The following is a 17,939-nucleotide window of genomic DNA, read 5'->3' as shown; positions in this document are numbered from 1 at the left end:
TAGGCTTCCTTCATTGAAATAAATGGCAAACTTTTTCTAGTAATCAGAGCAAATTATTATTTTATTTTAAACCATACTGTTTGGTACTTACATTAACATTCTCCAGTATTCTTCCCATTGTCGAGGATATTAATAAATTTAATTTGCTTGGAAGTATAATATAAAAAATATTGTTCAAGGTTTAACTATGCACTAAACTAGAGCAAAATTATATGATCTTTTTATGGGGGCACTGTGAAAAGAACAAATATTGAGGTATGTATTTTCTTCCTAGGCAAAGAAGTTCACCCACCCAGAGAAATAACTAATTTTTTAGTGCCTTGATGTGATTGCCACACCCAGCTGCCTAAATTTCATATTGGGCTCAGAGATTAGGTTTTTCTGATTAACTCAAAGTGATCAATTTAATTTGTATGATTCTGAGGTTAAAAAAAAATCCAACTTTTAAAATACAGCTTAAAACATAACTATAAAGCAGGCCATTTACTCAATTCTACTGATTATACTTCCTTTTTATAATGATTAAATAAAACAATATGTGATTATTATTATGGTTATAAATTATTTAAAAAATTCCTGTTATCCATAATTTCAAGTGCCTTTGAATTTCATGTACATGATATTAAACCAGGAGACCTGATTTCCTACCATTTATTTCATATGCTGCTGTATCTGATCTACTCTGTACCTTTTGGCAAACTACGTTATAAACAAATAAATGCATATTAGTACTCACAACTGCATTATACTCAAGATTCTTTTTAGTAGATACTTTGCATTTTAATGAATTTATATGGTTGTTTCTGTTCCATCATAAATTTGTTTAATAGCATAATGTAGAAGATAATCTTATCTATGTATTTCCAAGGTTTTGGGGCTACAAAATAAATTAATATGCTAGGGTTCTGATAAGAAATTGTCACAGGCTACATGGTTTAAATAACAAATATATAATGTCTCATAGTTCTGAAGCCTAGATTCTCAGACCACAATGTCAGAAGGCATAATGTCAGAAGGGCTGATTTCATCTAAAGCCTGTCTTCCCTGGCATTTAGATGGTCATCTTCTCCCTGTGTGGTGTTCCCATTCTCATTCATTCTCTCTCTCTCTCCCTCTCTCTCTCTCTCTCTCTCTCTCTCTCTCTCTCTCTCTCTCTCTCTCTCTCTTTCCTTGTGGGTCTGTGTTTTATTCTCTTTAAAAAAAACCAAACCCCGGTCATTTTGGTTAAGAGATGGCCTCAATGACCCTATTTTAAATTAATTACATTATTAACAATCCTCCAAATATGATCACATTCTATGATACCAGCAGTTAAGATTATAACATGATTTTTAGGGACACACAATCCTGCCCATAATAGAGAGTTATTTTCCTCATGTTATGACTAAGACTGGAAGTCAGAGATAAAGCCAATAGTGACAGTATTCATTTAAAAAGATTGAAACTTTCTTTTGAACTTTTGAGTGTACTTACAAGAATCAGAACATGTAAATATTTTCAACATATTTTATGGATACAAAATCATTTCTTGGAAAAATGTTTTTTTTACTACATTCTTTCTAATAAGGCAACTAACAGGATTGTGGGTTGTGTCAATAATATAGTGCTTGTCATTGTCAGGTTACACATTTTAGAATTTTGATGTAATTATATAATTTATACATGCTGTGTTAATTGAGTTAATTATATTCTTCAGCTAGATATACATTAAAATGATTTCTGATTGGAGAAACCCATGCATATCTAGATGTTTCAATGATCGATATTTTAGATTCAGTTTAATTTCAACATCCCATTATGGACATAAACTAATGAAGAAGCTATTTATCAAAATGTTGGAATAACAATAGAATAATTCCCTATGTTCTTTGTATGCATGCATGCATTTATTTATTTCCATCTTTGGATCAGAGATACAATGTGGAAGTCCGATATACAAGTAAAAATAACTTTCATTAAATTCTGGTAGTTTAGCTTAGCTACCAGCTATGTTTCAAAAAACACCAAGAACATAAGTACACCAGTATATGATGATGATTTTTAATATGCTTTTGGTTATTTATAATGAAGAATGTACATAATTTGAAGACATTAAGACATGCATAATGTACATAATTTTAAGACATTCTAAAGTTATTTACTTATTTATTTATGGTACTAAGTGTTGAAACCAGGGGCACTCTACCATTAAGCTACATCCACAGCCATTTTTAAATTTTGTATCTTATAATAGGGTCTTGCTAAGTTGTAGAGACTGGCCTCTAATTTGCAGTCTTTCTACTTCAGACTACTAAATCACTGAGATAACAGGGTTGTGCTTCTGATCCCAGATCAAAGTTTATTAATTTAACTGTATTCATTTTTTCTTATTTAAAAAGTTCAGGTCAAACCTTTCTCTGATGACTCTGTGAAACATTTGACTGCTAGAATTGACAAAACAGCAAATATGTCCATAATATAGTACTTTTTGCAAGGGTTTAGAGACTGAATTTCATAAATTAACATTGCCATTTGAAAGCAGTTTTTTTTACTCATTTGAATGTATTTAGAAATGTTCTTGGCTCACTACTTCTCTGTATGATAAATGTTTGTGATATTAGCTTTCTCCAGAACATACAGAAGATTATCTTATGATATTTACTTATGTAACCTATTGTAGCAATAGGCACTAGAAGGACTTCTGTGGTATGCCTCAGTGGCCTTTTTATTCATAAACCCATTCCCATATTTTTATGGCCTGATGACAATAAAATTGTTTTTTAGTGATTATTTTTTCTTCATTCCCCATAAATGAGCCACAGCAGAATAAAATGGAATACTTTTACCAGACCATTTTAAAATACAAGGGGGAAAGTGTGATTGACAATAGATATGTTGTCTGATCTACTCTTAAAAACATCTTGAGACTTGAGGTGTTTAAAAAGAAAATAAACATTCTTCCACTATAAATCCCTGCATAGACTGGATATAATGATCACTGCATATTTATAAAATCAGACTCTAATGATTGCAAAATTATTCTGCTCTAAACTGGAATGGAACTTACACATACATTGGAATTTCTAGGTCTTGCAATGCTTTCTCTTGAGATAGCATAAATTTTGTATTTGTAGTGATGGAATTTCTGTACGAGAAGAAAATAGGCATCACACAGACAGAGATCATCCATAATGTACCCTGTCACAGCAGTAGCTCTTTCACACAACATATGGCAACAGAATTACCTTTGTACTACCCAACTGAGGGATATAATTTATCCAGTCTGAAGAACTGTTGTGACAGGTAATACATTCAATGCTGCACATGTTTTGCATTTAAATACAGAGGCTAAATATTCACAAGAGTTAACTCTAACAATGAAGTTTTGTTGTTGTTACTATAAATGAGGTTTTCATTTTATGGCAGAAATATCATTTTATGATACCATTCCAAATAGCTAAAAATGATTGAGGCAGTCTTGTCTGTGATGGACAATAGGGAGAAACAACATTAACTTTGTTAATTCAAAACAACTGAGATTTATAGACCATCTATTTCATTACCCTCATAATGAATTTAACTTCTCTTCTTTTGATGTTGGAATGTCAATGAATGAAACATGTTTGACTCTTAAGTACAATGATAGTTATGTTTGAAGTATAAGGCAAGATTTACCAGGGGCACATATTTACAAATAGGTAATTAAATCTGATAGGAATTGTCCTGGAAAGGTATACATTTTCCTTAAATTATGATATGCAAGAGTTGATTTAATGCATGCACAATTTACATTTAATATATTTAAAAACTAAATTTTCTTATTTTTTTGTATCCAGTCATTTGGTCATTAAATAAAATCTTGATCCTTTTCTTTTAGGTACTTTCAAAATTATGTAATATTTATCAGTACAAATAACAATGTTCTGAGATGCATATAGGTTCACAATAGCTGCTTATAGAGACTCTTGGTCCTTCAAAATCCAGATATATTTGGTTGGAATCTTTGTAATCATTTTGCTTATTAGAGGTCAAACTTTTCTTATGAAACATCCATTATAAGTAAAATTCTACTGTGCACTGAATCAACTGAGCTTTTTTTTTTCCAGAGAAGCTAACACACTGTGTTGACTTGGAAGTAAATTTTGTCCTCTTGTTGGATTCTTGGATTCTTTCTAATACACACACAAACACACACACACACACACACACACACACACACACACACGCATACATTACTGTTCCTGAGATTAACAGATTCTACTTAATATTTGATTGACAGAGTAGGATATAGAACTCATAAGTTCATCTAAAATATTTATCAACTGTTTACTTCAGACTTGTGTAAACTTTCCCAATTTAGTAAAATATTTTGTGTTACTTTCAATTTTAGATTTTTATTTTCTTCAACAATCTCATAAGCGTATTGCACAAAACTCAATGATTAGTGAACACTCAAAAAAAAACCTGAGGATATCTTTATTTCACAATGAAAGTTTATATCATGCTGCAGAGTTAACAAATGATCATATAAGCACTTTTATGTCTTTTATAAAAATTATTACCAATTGCAATATTTTATTTAACTTGCTCTTACATTATATTCTAGAAAGCTAAGAAAAAACACATGTAAGATATAGTTAAGATTATCTTTAGTATGACAAGGAAAAAATTTTAGCATTTTCAAAATAATAGTAACAGTAAAAAAAAAATTTCATATATAAAACAAGACATTCACTAATCTCTACTCAGGGTTTTAATATCTAAGACCTCCCTGTTCTATTAAATGAATGATCATCTTATAAAGAACAATTATCTATTACACATGGGTATGACAAGAGACTGCAGGTTGCAACATATAGAATATCTAGTAGAAAAACACTGGTCACTTGCTGTTATTATTTTTTGTACTATAAAATAAATACAAATTAATATAAAATTAAAAGTTCCAAGTATTATCAGTATCATTGAGCTAGTAAGAACAAAAGTAAAACATTGTTGAAACTGAAAATGGGTTCAAAATAGGTTCAACTAAGGGAGCTATTCTAAAACATAATTATTCCATCTCCAATTTGCATTTAAAGTATTACGGGACACTCTTGATTGGACTTACAGGCTATACAATAGGCCAAAGTACACTGTGAAAGATCATGTTGACCACATGGATTTCATCCTCAATGGTTTCAGCCAGTGAAATTTACTTTTCTTTTAAAATTGATATTGGCTTGGTCATTTATTGTGGGGATAAGTGCATGGAGTACTGCATATGTGGCATATGTAAAGGGCACCTGTGTGGCAAACCACTTACCCTGTAGGCACAGCCCTAGGCATAAGACTACATGTTGAAGTCCTAGCACTTGCTCCACAGTCAGCTCCTTGATTGGTCGCTGCAAGGACAGTTGGCCAGAAATCGTATTGGTGGCTGCCTATAATCTGTTTAGCTACAGCCCGAGTATATGTACATGGTAACCATCAAAAATCAGACCTGCTTCCAGCTTGGTCTCCAGAGGTCTTGTGACTCTGCAGCCACACTCTCCTCTACCCTGTTCCGTGGACCTCCTCGCTGAACAAGAGGGAGCACACACAATTTATAATTTTTGAAGTCCAAGTTTTAGTGTGTTCCACATCATGAAGGTCTAAAAAACATAGTGATTATTCATAACTACTTAACCAAATATAGTTGTATGCCTTCTTATTTGGAAAAAAAAAACCCATCATACTCTACCTTCAATTTACTTTTTGCCTACTCCAAAGGATATCACCTCTTTGCAACAATATGGGAATCAGTGGCTAAATCTGTTTCCTTGCCCTTTATTATCCTTATTTTACCTCGTTGAATTGGAAAATTCAAAAGGCCTAGGCCAAATTTTCAACAATAAACAAATAAACAAAGAATTATTTTCCAAAAAGAATGACAACACAGGTGTGTGGTCACTGAAATAAAATAGTTGATAAAAACTAAAACAGGTCAAATAAGAGAGCAGGGACAGATTGAAATTTTTTTTTTAAATGTGACATCCCTTTCTAAGAATAATTTTAATATGACATTTGTGGAGTATATATTGATGAGTCTCACTTCCACACCATCAGAAAGAGACAGAGAAGGGAGGATGATTGAACAGAGAAACTTTATTCATAATCACATCTTCTTTTTATTGGCCACCTGGTAGACTTTCCATTCACCCAAAATTTCTCCAGATTTTTCTCACTCCAAAGATATCAATAAAAATCGACCTTTCTCAAAAAAATAATCCAACCAATTTTTTTTTCTCCACACTACCTTTACATTTTCAATTCTATAAAACCATGGTATTAGCAACAAACTCTTTTCTCTATTAAGCTTCACACAGTTTTTAAAGTCAATAATATGTTATTAGTGGTGCTGATGACGTAACTCAGGACCTTGTGCATGCTAGAGTTATCATTGAGCTTTAAACCCACCCCATTTGAGATGATTTAAAATGTAGTTTCCTTAGAAGTTTACTATGCTTTATTCAAAGAAAAGTGCTGTCATAGAGAAGGTGAAACTGCAGAATGGTTAGAGCTTGAGGAATGGCAAATACAGTGTCTCATTGTTATATATGAATAATATTAATGAAAAACTTCAACAATAAAAGTTCTTCCCTACATAAGTATCAATTTAAGTGCTAAAGAAAAAATAATTTCTCCCCCATGTATGCAGCACAATGAAAGCAAAATTCCCCCATGTTCTAACTGCACAATGCAGATGAAACTAGAGTACAACGGTATTGCATGATCCATTACAAAGTACACAATTGAAAAAGAAAAATGCCACTTTCATCCTAACATATTACCCTTAGAACAGGTTAAACAATAATCACTCTATAATAATCCAACTGGATTTGGCCTCCAGAGAAAAGCTAGAAAAGTTTTGACAGGAAGAAACTTCATTTTCCAGACTCCAGCACTAAGTTGCAATAAGTGGTTCATTTCCAACTGAGCCAGAGATAAACTTGAGTACCAAGACCTGTCAGACATAAAATTTAAAGGACATTGTGGTAAGGGTTCAAGAGTATGTGCATAGGTTAATCTTAAAAACTGACCACCCACATAATAAGCTTCATGTCCTTGAATAAGAACCTCCTATCCCTTCATATGCAGAAAATGGTTCAACCCAGGGACAAAGAAAGAAATGGTATGGGAGCTTCCTTGAGTGGATATGGACCCTCCCTCAATAATGTTATAATGAATATTCTTCCTGCAAAATCCCTCTGAATTCATATACACCTTAGAAACTTGAACTTCTTACTATTTGAGTCAATTTCGAGAATAGCAGTGTGATAAATGTGGGCCTGTTTTCTTCTTGGTATCATGAAAACTAATATCCAGAGTAATATACTTTGACTATTGTTTCTTAAGATGCTTAAAGAAGGTAAGGCACCTCATATTAAGAACTGTCTCTAATTAGAGAGAAATATAAAAAACAGAGCCTAGAAATAGAGACCAAAATAATCTATTTTACTTCAGGGAAGGAGAAAAAATTGAGGCTAGTATTCAATTTCCACTCAGATTCCTCAGGTTTTAGCTCCCTAAAATCACAGAAGCTAAGTTAACTCCGTCTGTAGAAATATCTTTCAAGTCTTGTTGAAACTGTGCCTGCACTTGACACATAAGAAAAAGCTGCCTTAACAAGACAACAGGATTATTTCTATATGGAAAGGACTGAAGCATTTTATATTACAACAAATCCTACCAATTCAAAAACTTTAATAGGAAAATGCATTAAAAAGGTAAAAGTTTAAAATAAAAGATAATAGAATATCTGAGTATACTTTCGTTGCCAACATATTTTTCTTTCTTTTTAAATTACCTTGCTCTGATTTTTTTCAAGTGAATTTGTTACCATTTTGTAGTGATGCATATAAATAAAACTAATAAAAATTATTCTCTAAAACCAACTTACTAAACAACAACCACTAGCATTTGGAATTGTCTTTACTGCAGATCTGTCACTGGTACTCCCAGAAAAAAATTTACCATTATTTGTAAAATGTTTAGGAATCCCATCTACTTTTACTGTCACATTCATCCCCTTGCAGAGATTAAGTATTCCTTAAAATAAACTCTATGAAGAGAAATGTAAGAGTTGAAAGTTTCACACACAAAAAAATTCAACATTAAAATGAGGCCAGTAGTAAGTATAGTAGCCATCTTTTATAGATACTTTTCTATCATTTATGCTAATAAATAAGGAAGGTTACAGAGAAGGGGAGAAAGAGAGGTGATTTAGTATTTGGCCGTATCACTAGGATGGAAAAAATTGTAGCTAGAAAAACAAAATATCCTCAAAAGTTTCAGCATGGTGTCTAATCTCAGATGTTATTAGTCTGATTGTCTGAAGAGTATAAATCCAGCAGGAAGATGAAGAGAGAACTTTGCTGAAATGTAAATCATGATGGCTAGTGTCTTCCATGTAAAAATACTGAAATATCTGGCAAAATTCAGTTACAATATCTAACAACGGCTTTCATAAAAGTTCTGGAAAAAACATGTCACTATAAAAGAAAAACATTTTGAGTTAGTTGGGATGAGCATAAATGAACCTACCACAGTAGACAAGAGACTACCTGGGGTTATTTTTTGTTGTTGTTCGCGTGTTTTTGGCAGGCGGCGATCATGGATCCAGCTCCTGCTTCTTCTGCAGCTCCATTTCAGCTGCCTTTTGTACAGCTGCATCTACCAGCAAGTGGAAGCTGCTGAAATCCTCGTACTCCTCTGGCCACACAGATTCAGAAGAAAAGGACTCACTAGTGGAAATCTTGACCTTTTTCTTTGGCTGGGCGTTTAGGATTAGCTTCTGGCTTGGGACAAACTCTGGATCTGTAAGCCTCTCTTCTGACTCCTGGCCTACTGGCAGCAGGGACTCAGGCAAGCATTGTACCTTGTCTGGAAGTTTGGCCCCTGACTTGACCTGCACAAAATGATCAGTGCTCTGCTGTTGGGCTTCATCGAGGGCCTTGTCTTTAAGGTGGTTAGGGTCGTTTACATCCTGTTGAAGCATTTCCGGGAGAACGCGTCTGCGGGCATTTATGAACCAGTTTGAAATCTGAAGAAATGATAAATTAGTTTGCTCTGACAGCATTCGTTTCTCCGCCTCTGAAGGATAGGCCTTAAACCGGTGCTCATAGAGCCAGTCGCGGAGAATCTTCACGGACTCTGATGGCAGGTACCCTTTCCGTTGCCTCTTGTTCTCTGTTGAGGTTAGAACCTTGTCTGTACTACTGTTAGGTTTCGATGTGATTGAGGTTTCTTGGACCTGGCCTTGGATTTCCGATGTGCTATCCTCGGTGGCCTCCATGTTCTTGAGGACTGTGTTCACAATCTCTGGAAAGTCTGGAAAGGCTGAGGTAGGATTAATGTAGGTCTGGCAGATCCAGAAAAAAAGGCATGTACAGTTTTCTAAAGTCTCACCCGTTGCTTCCCAGGGAGATAAACGGAGTTGCTAACCGCACAATCTACAGGCTCTGTGACGTCACATCCCCTAAACGCATTACGTGCACTGCCCCTCCCCTCCATTTCCTGCTTCACCCTCATGCCACTGTTCGGTTTTTTCCATAGTTTCCAATGCGCATGTTTTCACCCTAGGAGTTGGGAGCTCTTTGGAGTTGTATTTCTCTCCCTCTCCAATTTCCTTTCTCTGAAGAAATCTGTTTTTCTAGTTAAGTCCATTGTTTTCTTTCATTTTGATTTTACTTTTCCATGTTCAAAGACAATCTTACTAATAATTTTAACTACACTTTTGCACTAATAATTTTAACTACACTTTTTTCTTCTCTATGACCTTGAAATCTGTGACTTTGTAATAACATCATTGTGGCTTTTGGGTCATGATAGCCAACAGAAATTAAGTAACCAAGAGAAATTGTTTTTGTTGTTAGAAATGTGGAGTACTATAGGTTTTTAGAAATAACTAATTGCAGACATTACAGATTGAGTTGATTTGAATTTAACCACCACAGGGGATCTTAAGTGACCTACATCCCCAGAGCTTTTTTTCCATTTTTTTTTTTCCTTTTGGTACCAGGGATTGAACCCAGGGGCGCTCAACCACTGAACCACATCCACAGCTCCTTTTATTTTTTAGTTTGAGACAGGATCCCTAAGTTCCTGAGGCTGGCTTTGAATTTGTAAACCTCGGGCCTCATCTCCCTAGCTGTTGGGATTACATGTGTGCCACTGTGCCTAGATATCAAATTTTTGAGGCAGAATCTAACTAAGTTAGTTGCCCAGGATGGCCTCAAACTTGCAATCTTGCTACTTCAGCCTACTACTTCAGCCTACCCAGTTGCTGAGATTATGTGCCTCTACCATTGCACAAGACAAATATTTTCTTGATATTTCAAGTACATGGAACTCACCCCCTCCCATGTTAGATGAAGCTAATATGTAAATTGTGACTTGAAATAAGCCAAAATTAGTGGTGTGGTTACTGAGCTCTATTAAATTTGAAAATAAAAGTTGTCAAGGAGGGCACATTTTTTTTCCTTCAAATTTAAATTATCTAGATAATTATTACCAGCTATTATGCATATTGAAACAAATTGAAGAAACATGTAGGATCCAGCAATAAACTTCAGTATTGGAAGGACTGGTGGTATGTGTAATGTATATGAAACATGAAATAAATCAACAAACAAGGATGAAATACAAGATAATTATTTCCCAACAAGACTTATAGATTTTTTAGTTTATTATTGACTTTGTTCAATTTAAGAAGCAAATGATCTTTGAACTTAAAATTTATCATAGCATTAATGTAAAGGAAATGTTTTCCAATTTTTAAATAAATCTTGCATGACCTGGTGTTAAAATCTCATGAAGTAGGGCCAAAAAATGTGTCATATTCACTTATAAAATCATAAATTATTACTCAATAAAATTTTGATTGAGGCTAGGGTTATAACTCAGTGGTAGAGCAACTTGTAAGGCACTGGGTTTGATACTTAGCACCTCATAGAAATGAATATATAAATAAAATAAAGGTATAGTGTCAATCTACAACTAAAAAAAGAATATTAAAGATGACTCAAGAAAAATAAAACATGTGAACAAGTGGATTTCAATCCAAGAAAGCAAATATAAGATCAGAAAAAATATATATATATATATATAGAGAGAGAGAGAGAGAGAGAGAATATACACACACAGTTTTCAGATTAATTGTTAAAAATGTTTTATCTTGATGGAAGCTAATGATACAAAATGAATTTCTTTTTTTTAGAGAGAGAAATTTAATATTTATTTTTTAGTTTTTGGCAGACACAACATCTTTGTTTGTATGTTTTGCTGAGGATCGAACCTGGGCCACTTGAGCCACATCCCCAGCCCAAAATGAATTTCTGATAGACATGTCATATGAAATCAAGCAGAGAAAGATGTTTTCTTCACATAACAGATTCCATAGAGACTTAAGCTCTCTCATACATAGCTTTGTACTTCATAGTAAAGAAAATGTTCTTTTAGTTTCATGAGCAAGGCAAACATGTTTCATTTCACTACTATAATACTACTTAGAAGTTTGAACCAATAGAATCAATAAAAAAGTAAGTGCCACATAGAAAATATTCAAAAATCAGTTCAGAAACAGCTAGAAATAATAACATTTAAGTGAGGTGGCCAGTTAACAAATAAAAGATGAAACAATAACATATACCATCAAACTTATTTAGAAAATGCATTGCAAACATTATGTAGTACATAATCATAAGTAAGAATAAAGATAAGAAAACTTAGGTCTAAATCTAGTTATTACTTTCTAGTCCTATTGAAAGACAAATATAGACTTCTATTAAAGATGATAAAATGAAAGCTGGGTGTGGTAGCACATGCCTGTAATACAGAGAGGCTTGGGAGGCAGAGGCAGATGGATTGCAAGTTCAAGGCCAGACTCAGCAACATAGGGAGGCCCAGTCTCAAAATAAAAAATAAAAAGAGCTGGGAATATGGCTCAGTGTTTGAGCGCCCCTGGGTTTAATCCTTGGTACAAAAAAAAAAAAAAAAGAGAGAGAGACAGAGAGAGAGAGAGAGAGAAAGAGAGAGAGAGAGACAGAAATTAATAGATGTAGCATTTATTTTCTTTTTGAATAGGAAAAGGAAATCTCACTGTTTTAATTTAATTATCTTTATTTTTATGTTTTTATTATTATTTTGGTACTGGGATTGAACACAGGGGCACTTAACCACTGAGCCACTTCCCCAGCTCTTTTTTTAATTTTTAAATTTTGAATCAAGGTCTTACTAAATTGCTGAGGCTGGCTTTGAACTTGCAATCCTCCTGTCTCAGCCTCCTGATCACTTAGGATTACAGGCATGTGCCATTGTGCCCCTACTCTTTACAAATATATTTGAATATATTACCTATAAAATACTTCTACTCTGAACCTACTTTTATCTTCTGCCTTGTTGAAATGTTAAAAAATGTTTCTAAACTTTAGTTGGAAGAATAAATATGTGATATAATGTGGCATTTTTGAAAGAGCAAACTGAAGTAAAAACATTTCTCTTACTAGATATTATATTTGTAAGTAGCAAGTCATTAAAATGACATCATAAATATCATAAACATATATGCATAAACTGGTCAATGAAACAGAATACAAGAACAACCTCATGGACTTTATGGGACTGTGCATGATAGTTAATCTTTTCAATTTCATTGATGAAGAATGCTTCTTCACCCCTGAAAATAAAGAATATTGCCAAAAACACCAGAAACCTGGAAAGTTTACTTTGGTTCACTTACAATTTGCAGAAAATTGTAGGACTATAAAGGAAACTATCATTAATTTCACTTTAGTGAAAATGTGGTAGTGTTAGAAAGCATAAGGAATACTGACAAATTCATTTAATATACTTAGGAAGGATGAAGATGGGAGTGTTATGTTTATATAAAAAAGGATAAGTAAGGTAAAGTGAATAGACATTTTAAAAAGGAATACTTTTGTTTTTACAATAAGTATGAAAGTATTAGGAATTTTATCTCCTATGTAATACTATTATGAATTCCCATGAAATTATATATTTAAATATGGTTCTTATGATTCACACAAAAATAATTGCATAAAAATCATTATAAGATTAAAGACTGTATAATGTAGCTATATAAATGCTAGAAATCTCTGTATAAAAGCAACAGACAAAAACCTTTATAACCATACTAAAAAAAAAGACAAATGATTAAAATATATTATTGGTAATATATATGACATGTAATACATAAATAAATTTATTATTGCCCTATTCCCTACAAATCAATAAAGATCTAGATTGTACTAATAGAAAAGTGAGCAAAAATTTTGGACAATATATAAAAAAATACAAATGACTGACCTAAAAATTTAATTACTTTTTATAAATAATCAATAACATGCATATAAAAGGAAATTGGGTATGCTTTTCTCATAGCGTATTGGTTAATACTAAATAGATTCTAAAAAACGATATTTTTGAGAGTCTGTTAAAATATGTATATAAATGCACTTTTTTAAAAAAAATCCTTATTTTATTTATATACTTTTATGTAGTGGAGAATTGAACGCAGTGCCTCACAAGTGTGTGAGGCAAGCGCTCTACCACTGAGTCACAACCCCAACCACTCAATGCACTTTTGGTGGCATTATAAAATATTATATCCTTTTAGAGCTGTTATTTAAGAATGAGTAAAAGAAAAATAAAGTGTTAAAACAAGGAATGTTTATGGAGTTGATCATGTGGAAAATATTTGATAAAATTATAAATACATAATATACAAAATTGGCTTCACATAGTTTATTATTATTAAATTAAAACAGATTATAGGTTTGATAAAATAAAATAATTCTTGTACTACTGAAAAGAATCTAGTAATTAAGTTCAATGGCATAGACATGTAGTCAAATGTTATGTGTGGAGGATGTCCAAAAGCAATTCAAAAACAGCATGCAAATTTTTATCAATTTTGGGAAAAAGAAAGTCAAAGTATGTACACGCACAAAATGTATGCATTGTGCCCATGCCTTGTTTGTGTGTGATTATGGGTGTAGAAAAATATCAGTAATTTAATTCCTTAGGCTAGGATTTCAGTGCTCAGTTACAGAGCACTTGCCTGCTGATACTAATTTTGGCAATCAGGAATGGGTCTTTGTTCCCTAGTGTTGAAGCTCAAACACCTCAAGCATAGAAAGCAAGTTTTATTTAAGAAAATGATAGAGACAGAGTGCTCCCAAGAGAATTAGAGCCTTGGAGCCTTGGAGCCTGGGAGCCAAGAGCTGGAGGGAGGGGGCTTCTTCTTTTATATAAATGTGGAGGATAATCATTAGCAACATAAAGCACCCAGGAGCACAATCACAGAGGTTAACAACCCTTGGTCCCCTCTTTGATGACTTGTCTTCATCCTTTCTAGACCCCCATCATTCATTGCCTACACTGACTGCCTATCCTTCACCCCCTGCTTCAGTTTGCTGAGGAATGCGACATATCCTGTTCACTCAGGCCAGGCAGGGCTTCAGGAAGATTGCTTTTGGGCAAAGCAAGCAGATGGAGGGTCAGCACAGTGGGTTCATCCCACAGAATTATCCTTTTAACCTCATGTTTCCACCATCCTAATCTATCTGTCCTCTTACACTAGCATGTACAAAGACTTGGGTTGAATGCCATCTATCTATCTATCTATCTATCTATCTATCTATCTATCTATCTATCTATATGAAAGAGAAAAGGAAACACATTATCTTGTATAATGAGGGCAACAGTCACCTTATATTTTTTATATTTATTTTTTACATTAATATTTTCGAGAAATATTTAACCATATTAACAGAAGCCAAGAAAATAATCATATGATTCAGCATTAGTTTCACAAATATGCATCAAGAACAAAGTACTATAAGGGGCTTGGATGTAGTTTAGTGATAAAATGCTTATCTAGCATGTAAAAGGTCCTGGGTTTCATTCACAGTCTATGAAAGAAAGAGAGAGAGAGAAAGAAAGAAAGAAAACAGTGGAGTCCAAAACCATGAGACATCTAGATCTCTTAACACTTTAATTGGTGACTGGAAGAGGTCTGTGCAGTAAGGCTAAATAACTTCAAAATATTTTGCCCTTATCATTTAAGGCGAAGAGGGGCCTCTCACATTTGGCTACCCGACAAATTCCAAAGGGCAAAAAGGAAATGCCCATATGGAGTAAAATTGTTCATTTCACAGCATTGATCAAGAGTTATCTAGAAAAAAAAGCTAACTTTTTATAAGCTTCTATTCCTGTCATTGGGGGTAAATTTAGATTCCTAGAAACTTACCCCACCCAAATGTCCAGACATTTTTGCCATTTTTGTCTGCTTTGAATCTTTGGAACTAGTTTTATCATGCCATATATCCCTCTATATACTAGATATCACAAATAAAAATGTGAAATCCAAGTAAAGTTTGTAATTTGGTTATTACCATTACCAAAAACATGGTCCTTGTCCCTGATGCCAATCCAATAATGATGACATGGCTTTGAGCAAAAGGAAAAAGGTTTATTGCATTGAGAGCAAAAAAGAAGTACATGAACTCCTATTCCAGAGGCCAGGATTCTGCCCATAAGGTAGAACAGAGGTCTTTTAAAGAAGCTCTTCAAAGGCTTCATTCTAGTTTGCCCTAAAGGGGGATAGTGATGCATTGTTAATTGGGGAGATAGCTATTTCTTAGATCTGGGCCATCCCTCAAGTGTGGATTACTTGCTTCCTGTGTTGGTGTGTGCTCAAATACAGATAACTAGGTCTAGGGTATGGTAATCCTATTCCATGTGCCCGGGTTAGGGAGGTGGGCACGGAGTAGAGGAAAAGAAAAACAAGTCTCATTTAAAATAAGCAGCTAAGGCTATATTCAAAAGATCAAGGGACCACTGTTTCATATACCCACTGTCAATTTCTACATTCCATTTCTATTGACAAATGGGTGAGGACACCTCCAAGCTGTTCCTGCTTGGAGAGGGTAAAGTTGACAGGGAAGAAGTGACCCAAAGTCCTTGTTCTCTTTCAGGTGAGGCATGGACAATTAAGGGTATTCAGCATCAGAATGGTCTAGAGGTCCATGCTGGCATTTGAAATGTGACTGGACAAGGCATATATTAGGCAAGGATCCTGCAGGACACAAATAAACAAGACAGCAAAGCATTACTCTTTTTGTAAATAATTAATACAAAAGACAGTATTTCAGCCAGTTTCTAAAATGCAGGACAAGCTTGTGACTCCAGAGTCCTTTATGATAGTTAAATATTAGGCTTAATTACATAATATCCCTTTCTTTACAGCTTCCAGCTTTACTTACTTTTTATAGGGCTAATACATGTACATCTTACATTACATTAAAAAATATTCTTTAAATGTTCATGTATTAGTGTGCTTTGGTCATACTATTCTATCAGGTATTTAAGACCAAGTTGGTCAAAATTAACCTGTTCCTATCTTCTTTTAAGAGTCAGCTGAGATTCTTCAGGGTGTCCCTCTGGGGAACATATGAAAAGACTCTTGCCTTCTTCAGCTTCTTCTACCAGTAATGCCATCTGCCAGCATTGGTCCAGAGTTTTGCTGTCTATGGGTGGCTTCTTTTGAAAATATTAGGGACATTTCTCTTTCCAATGACTCTCCTGTTTTCAGAATGTGCTCTTGTTGGCTTCCTCCTGTTCTCTAGGATCCTAAGATATATATCTTAGTGATAACAGGTTACCTGTATCAAGTTACAGAACATTAAATGTCATAAACAAATCCCCAATTAAATTTGTTATTTATATATAATATGTCTGAAAGAGATTACTATTATAGACAACTAAAATTTGGAGAACATCAACTTGGTTAAGTATTCTCCTAAGCTTTGTATTTTAAATAGTAGAAAAACATGAATACATCTAATATGCAAAGAAGCCAGGAATAGTTAGTGTCACAATTACACAAATGTCTTTATATTAACAAGGTTTAACTTTTACAGCAAAAATCAGAATTCAAAGATAATTATAAGTTTGCAAAATTTAGAAGTTCTAGAAAAAATCAAGGATAGCCTTAAATCTCTTATGCATTATATAAACAGTGTCAATGATCAGAAATAGACTAAGAGAGATATAAGACAGTTTTTCAAATGGAAGTATGGACATTTTATGCCAGATGCAATATATAAAAGAGAGCACTTACTGGTTAATCCTACATGAACTTTAAAAATTTTTTTTAGTTGTACATGGATTTAATACCTTTATTTTATTTGTTTATTTTTATGTGGTACTGAGGATAGAATACAGTGCTGCACACATGCAAGGCAAGTGGTTTATCACTGAGCTACAACCCCAGCCCTGTATTTTTTTAATTGTTGATGCACTTTATTTATTTTTATGTGGTGCTGAGGATTGAACCCAGTGTCTCATACATACAAGGCAAGTGCTCTACCACTGAGCCACAACACCAGTCCTAAACTTTTATTTTATAAAATTTTACAGAAAACTTAGAGAAGGCACAGATAAACATAGTTTCAGATGTATACATATCTCTAGTCACATGTGTTTAGATTATTCATAAAAAATCAAGCCTAGTTAACATTTTAAGTCATCTGTTTCATCAGGGTGAGGTGTATTTTTGTTGTTGTTGTTTTATTCTTTTTTTTTTTAAACAGGCAGAATAAGTATATTGTAGGTTACCTGGCAAACCTGACTCAATTCATGTTTTAAACATTTGTCCAGAAGAGAATGAATTCTTATTAATGTATCTCTATTAAGGGGTTATTTTATCCCCCTGGGTCAAGTTGTTTCCTCCTTAAACAAAATCTTGGTTATGATAATCCTATTCACCTTTCTCAGGGTCCTGTGGCCCAAATGGCCTTACTTGCTTTTAATAAACCTCCAGCAGAGCATTCTCTGTTTCCTTTTCTGGGGAGTCACTTGCCAATAAAGGTGGGTGATAATATTATCTGTACATTTAATTTAGACAAAACATTTTA

The 17,939-nt window shown here is 33.7% G+C and overlaps 1 protein-coding gene across 1 annotated transcript; it reads right to left on the bottom strand.

Moving 5' to 3' along the window:
• Positions 1–4,641: 4,641 nt before the first annotated feature.
• Tgif2lx (TGFB induced factor homeobox 2 like X-linked) lies at positions 4,642–9,445 on the bottom strand. Its single transcript, XM_078034466.1, has one exon. It carries the CDS (start codon positions 9,293–9,295, stop codon positions 8,612–8,614), a length of 684 nt encoding a protein of 227 aa, XP_077890592.1. The 5' UTR covers positions 9,296–9,445; the 3' UTR covers positions 4,642–8,611.
• Positions 9,446–17,939: the final 8,494 nt, after the last annotated feature.

The sequence above is a fragment of the Ictidomys tridecemlineatus genome, chromosome X (assembly GCF_052094955.1).
Source record: "Ictidomys tridecemlineatus isolate mIctTri1 chromosome X, mIctTri1.hap1, whole genome shotgun sequence".
NCBI lineage: Eukaryota > Metazoa > Chordata > Mammalia > Rodentia > Sciuridae > Ictidomys > Ictidomys tridecemlineatus.
Note: the sequence above shows the minus strand (reverse complement) of the source record. Positions and strands in the feature narration are given on the sequence as shown.

Bases quoted from the DNA above. Each gene is read 5' to 3' on its own strand.
- Tgif2lx (XM_078034466.1), bottom strand. From the start codon at position 9,295: ATGGAGGCCACCGAGGATAGCACATCGGAAATCCAAGGCCAGGTCCAA.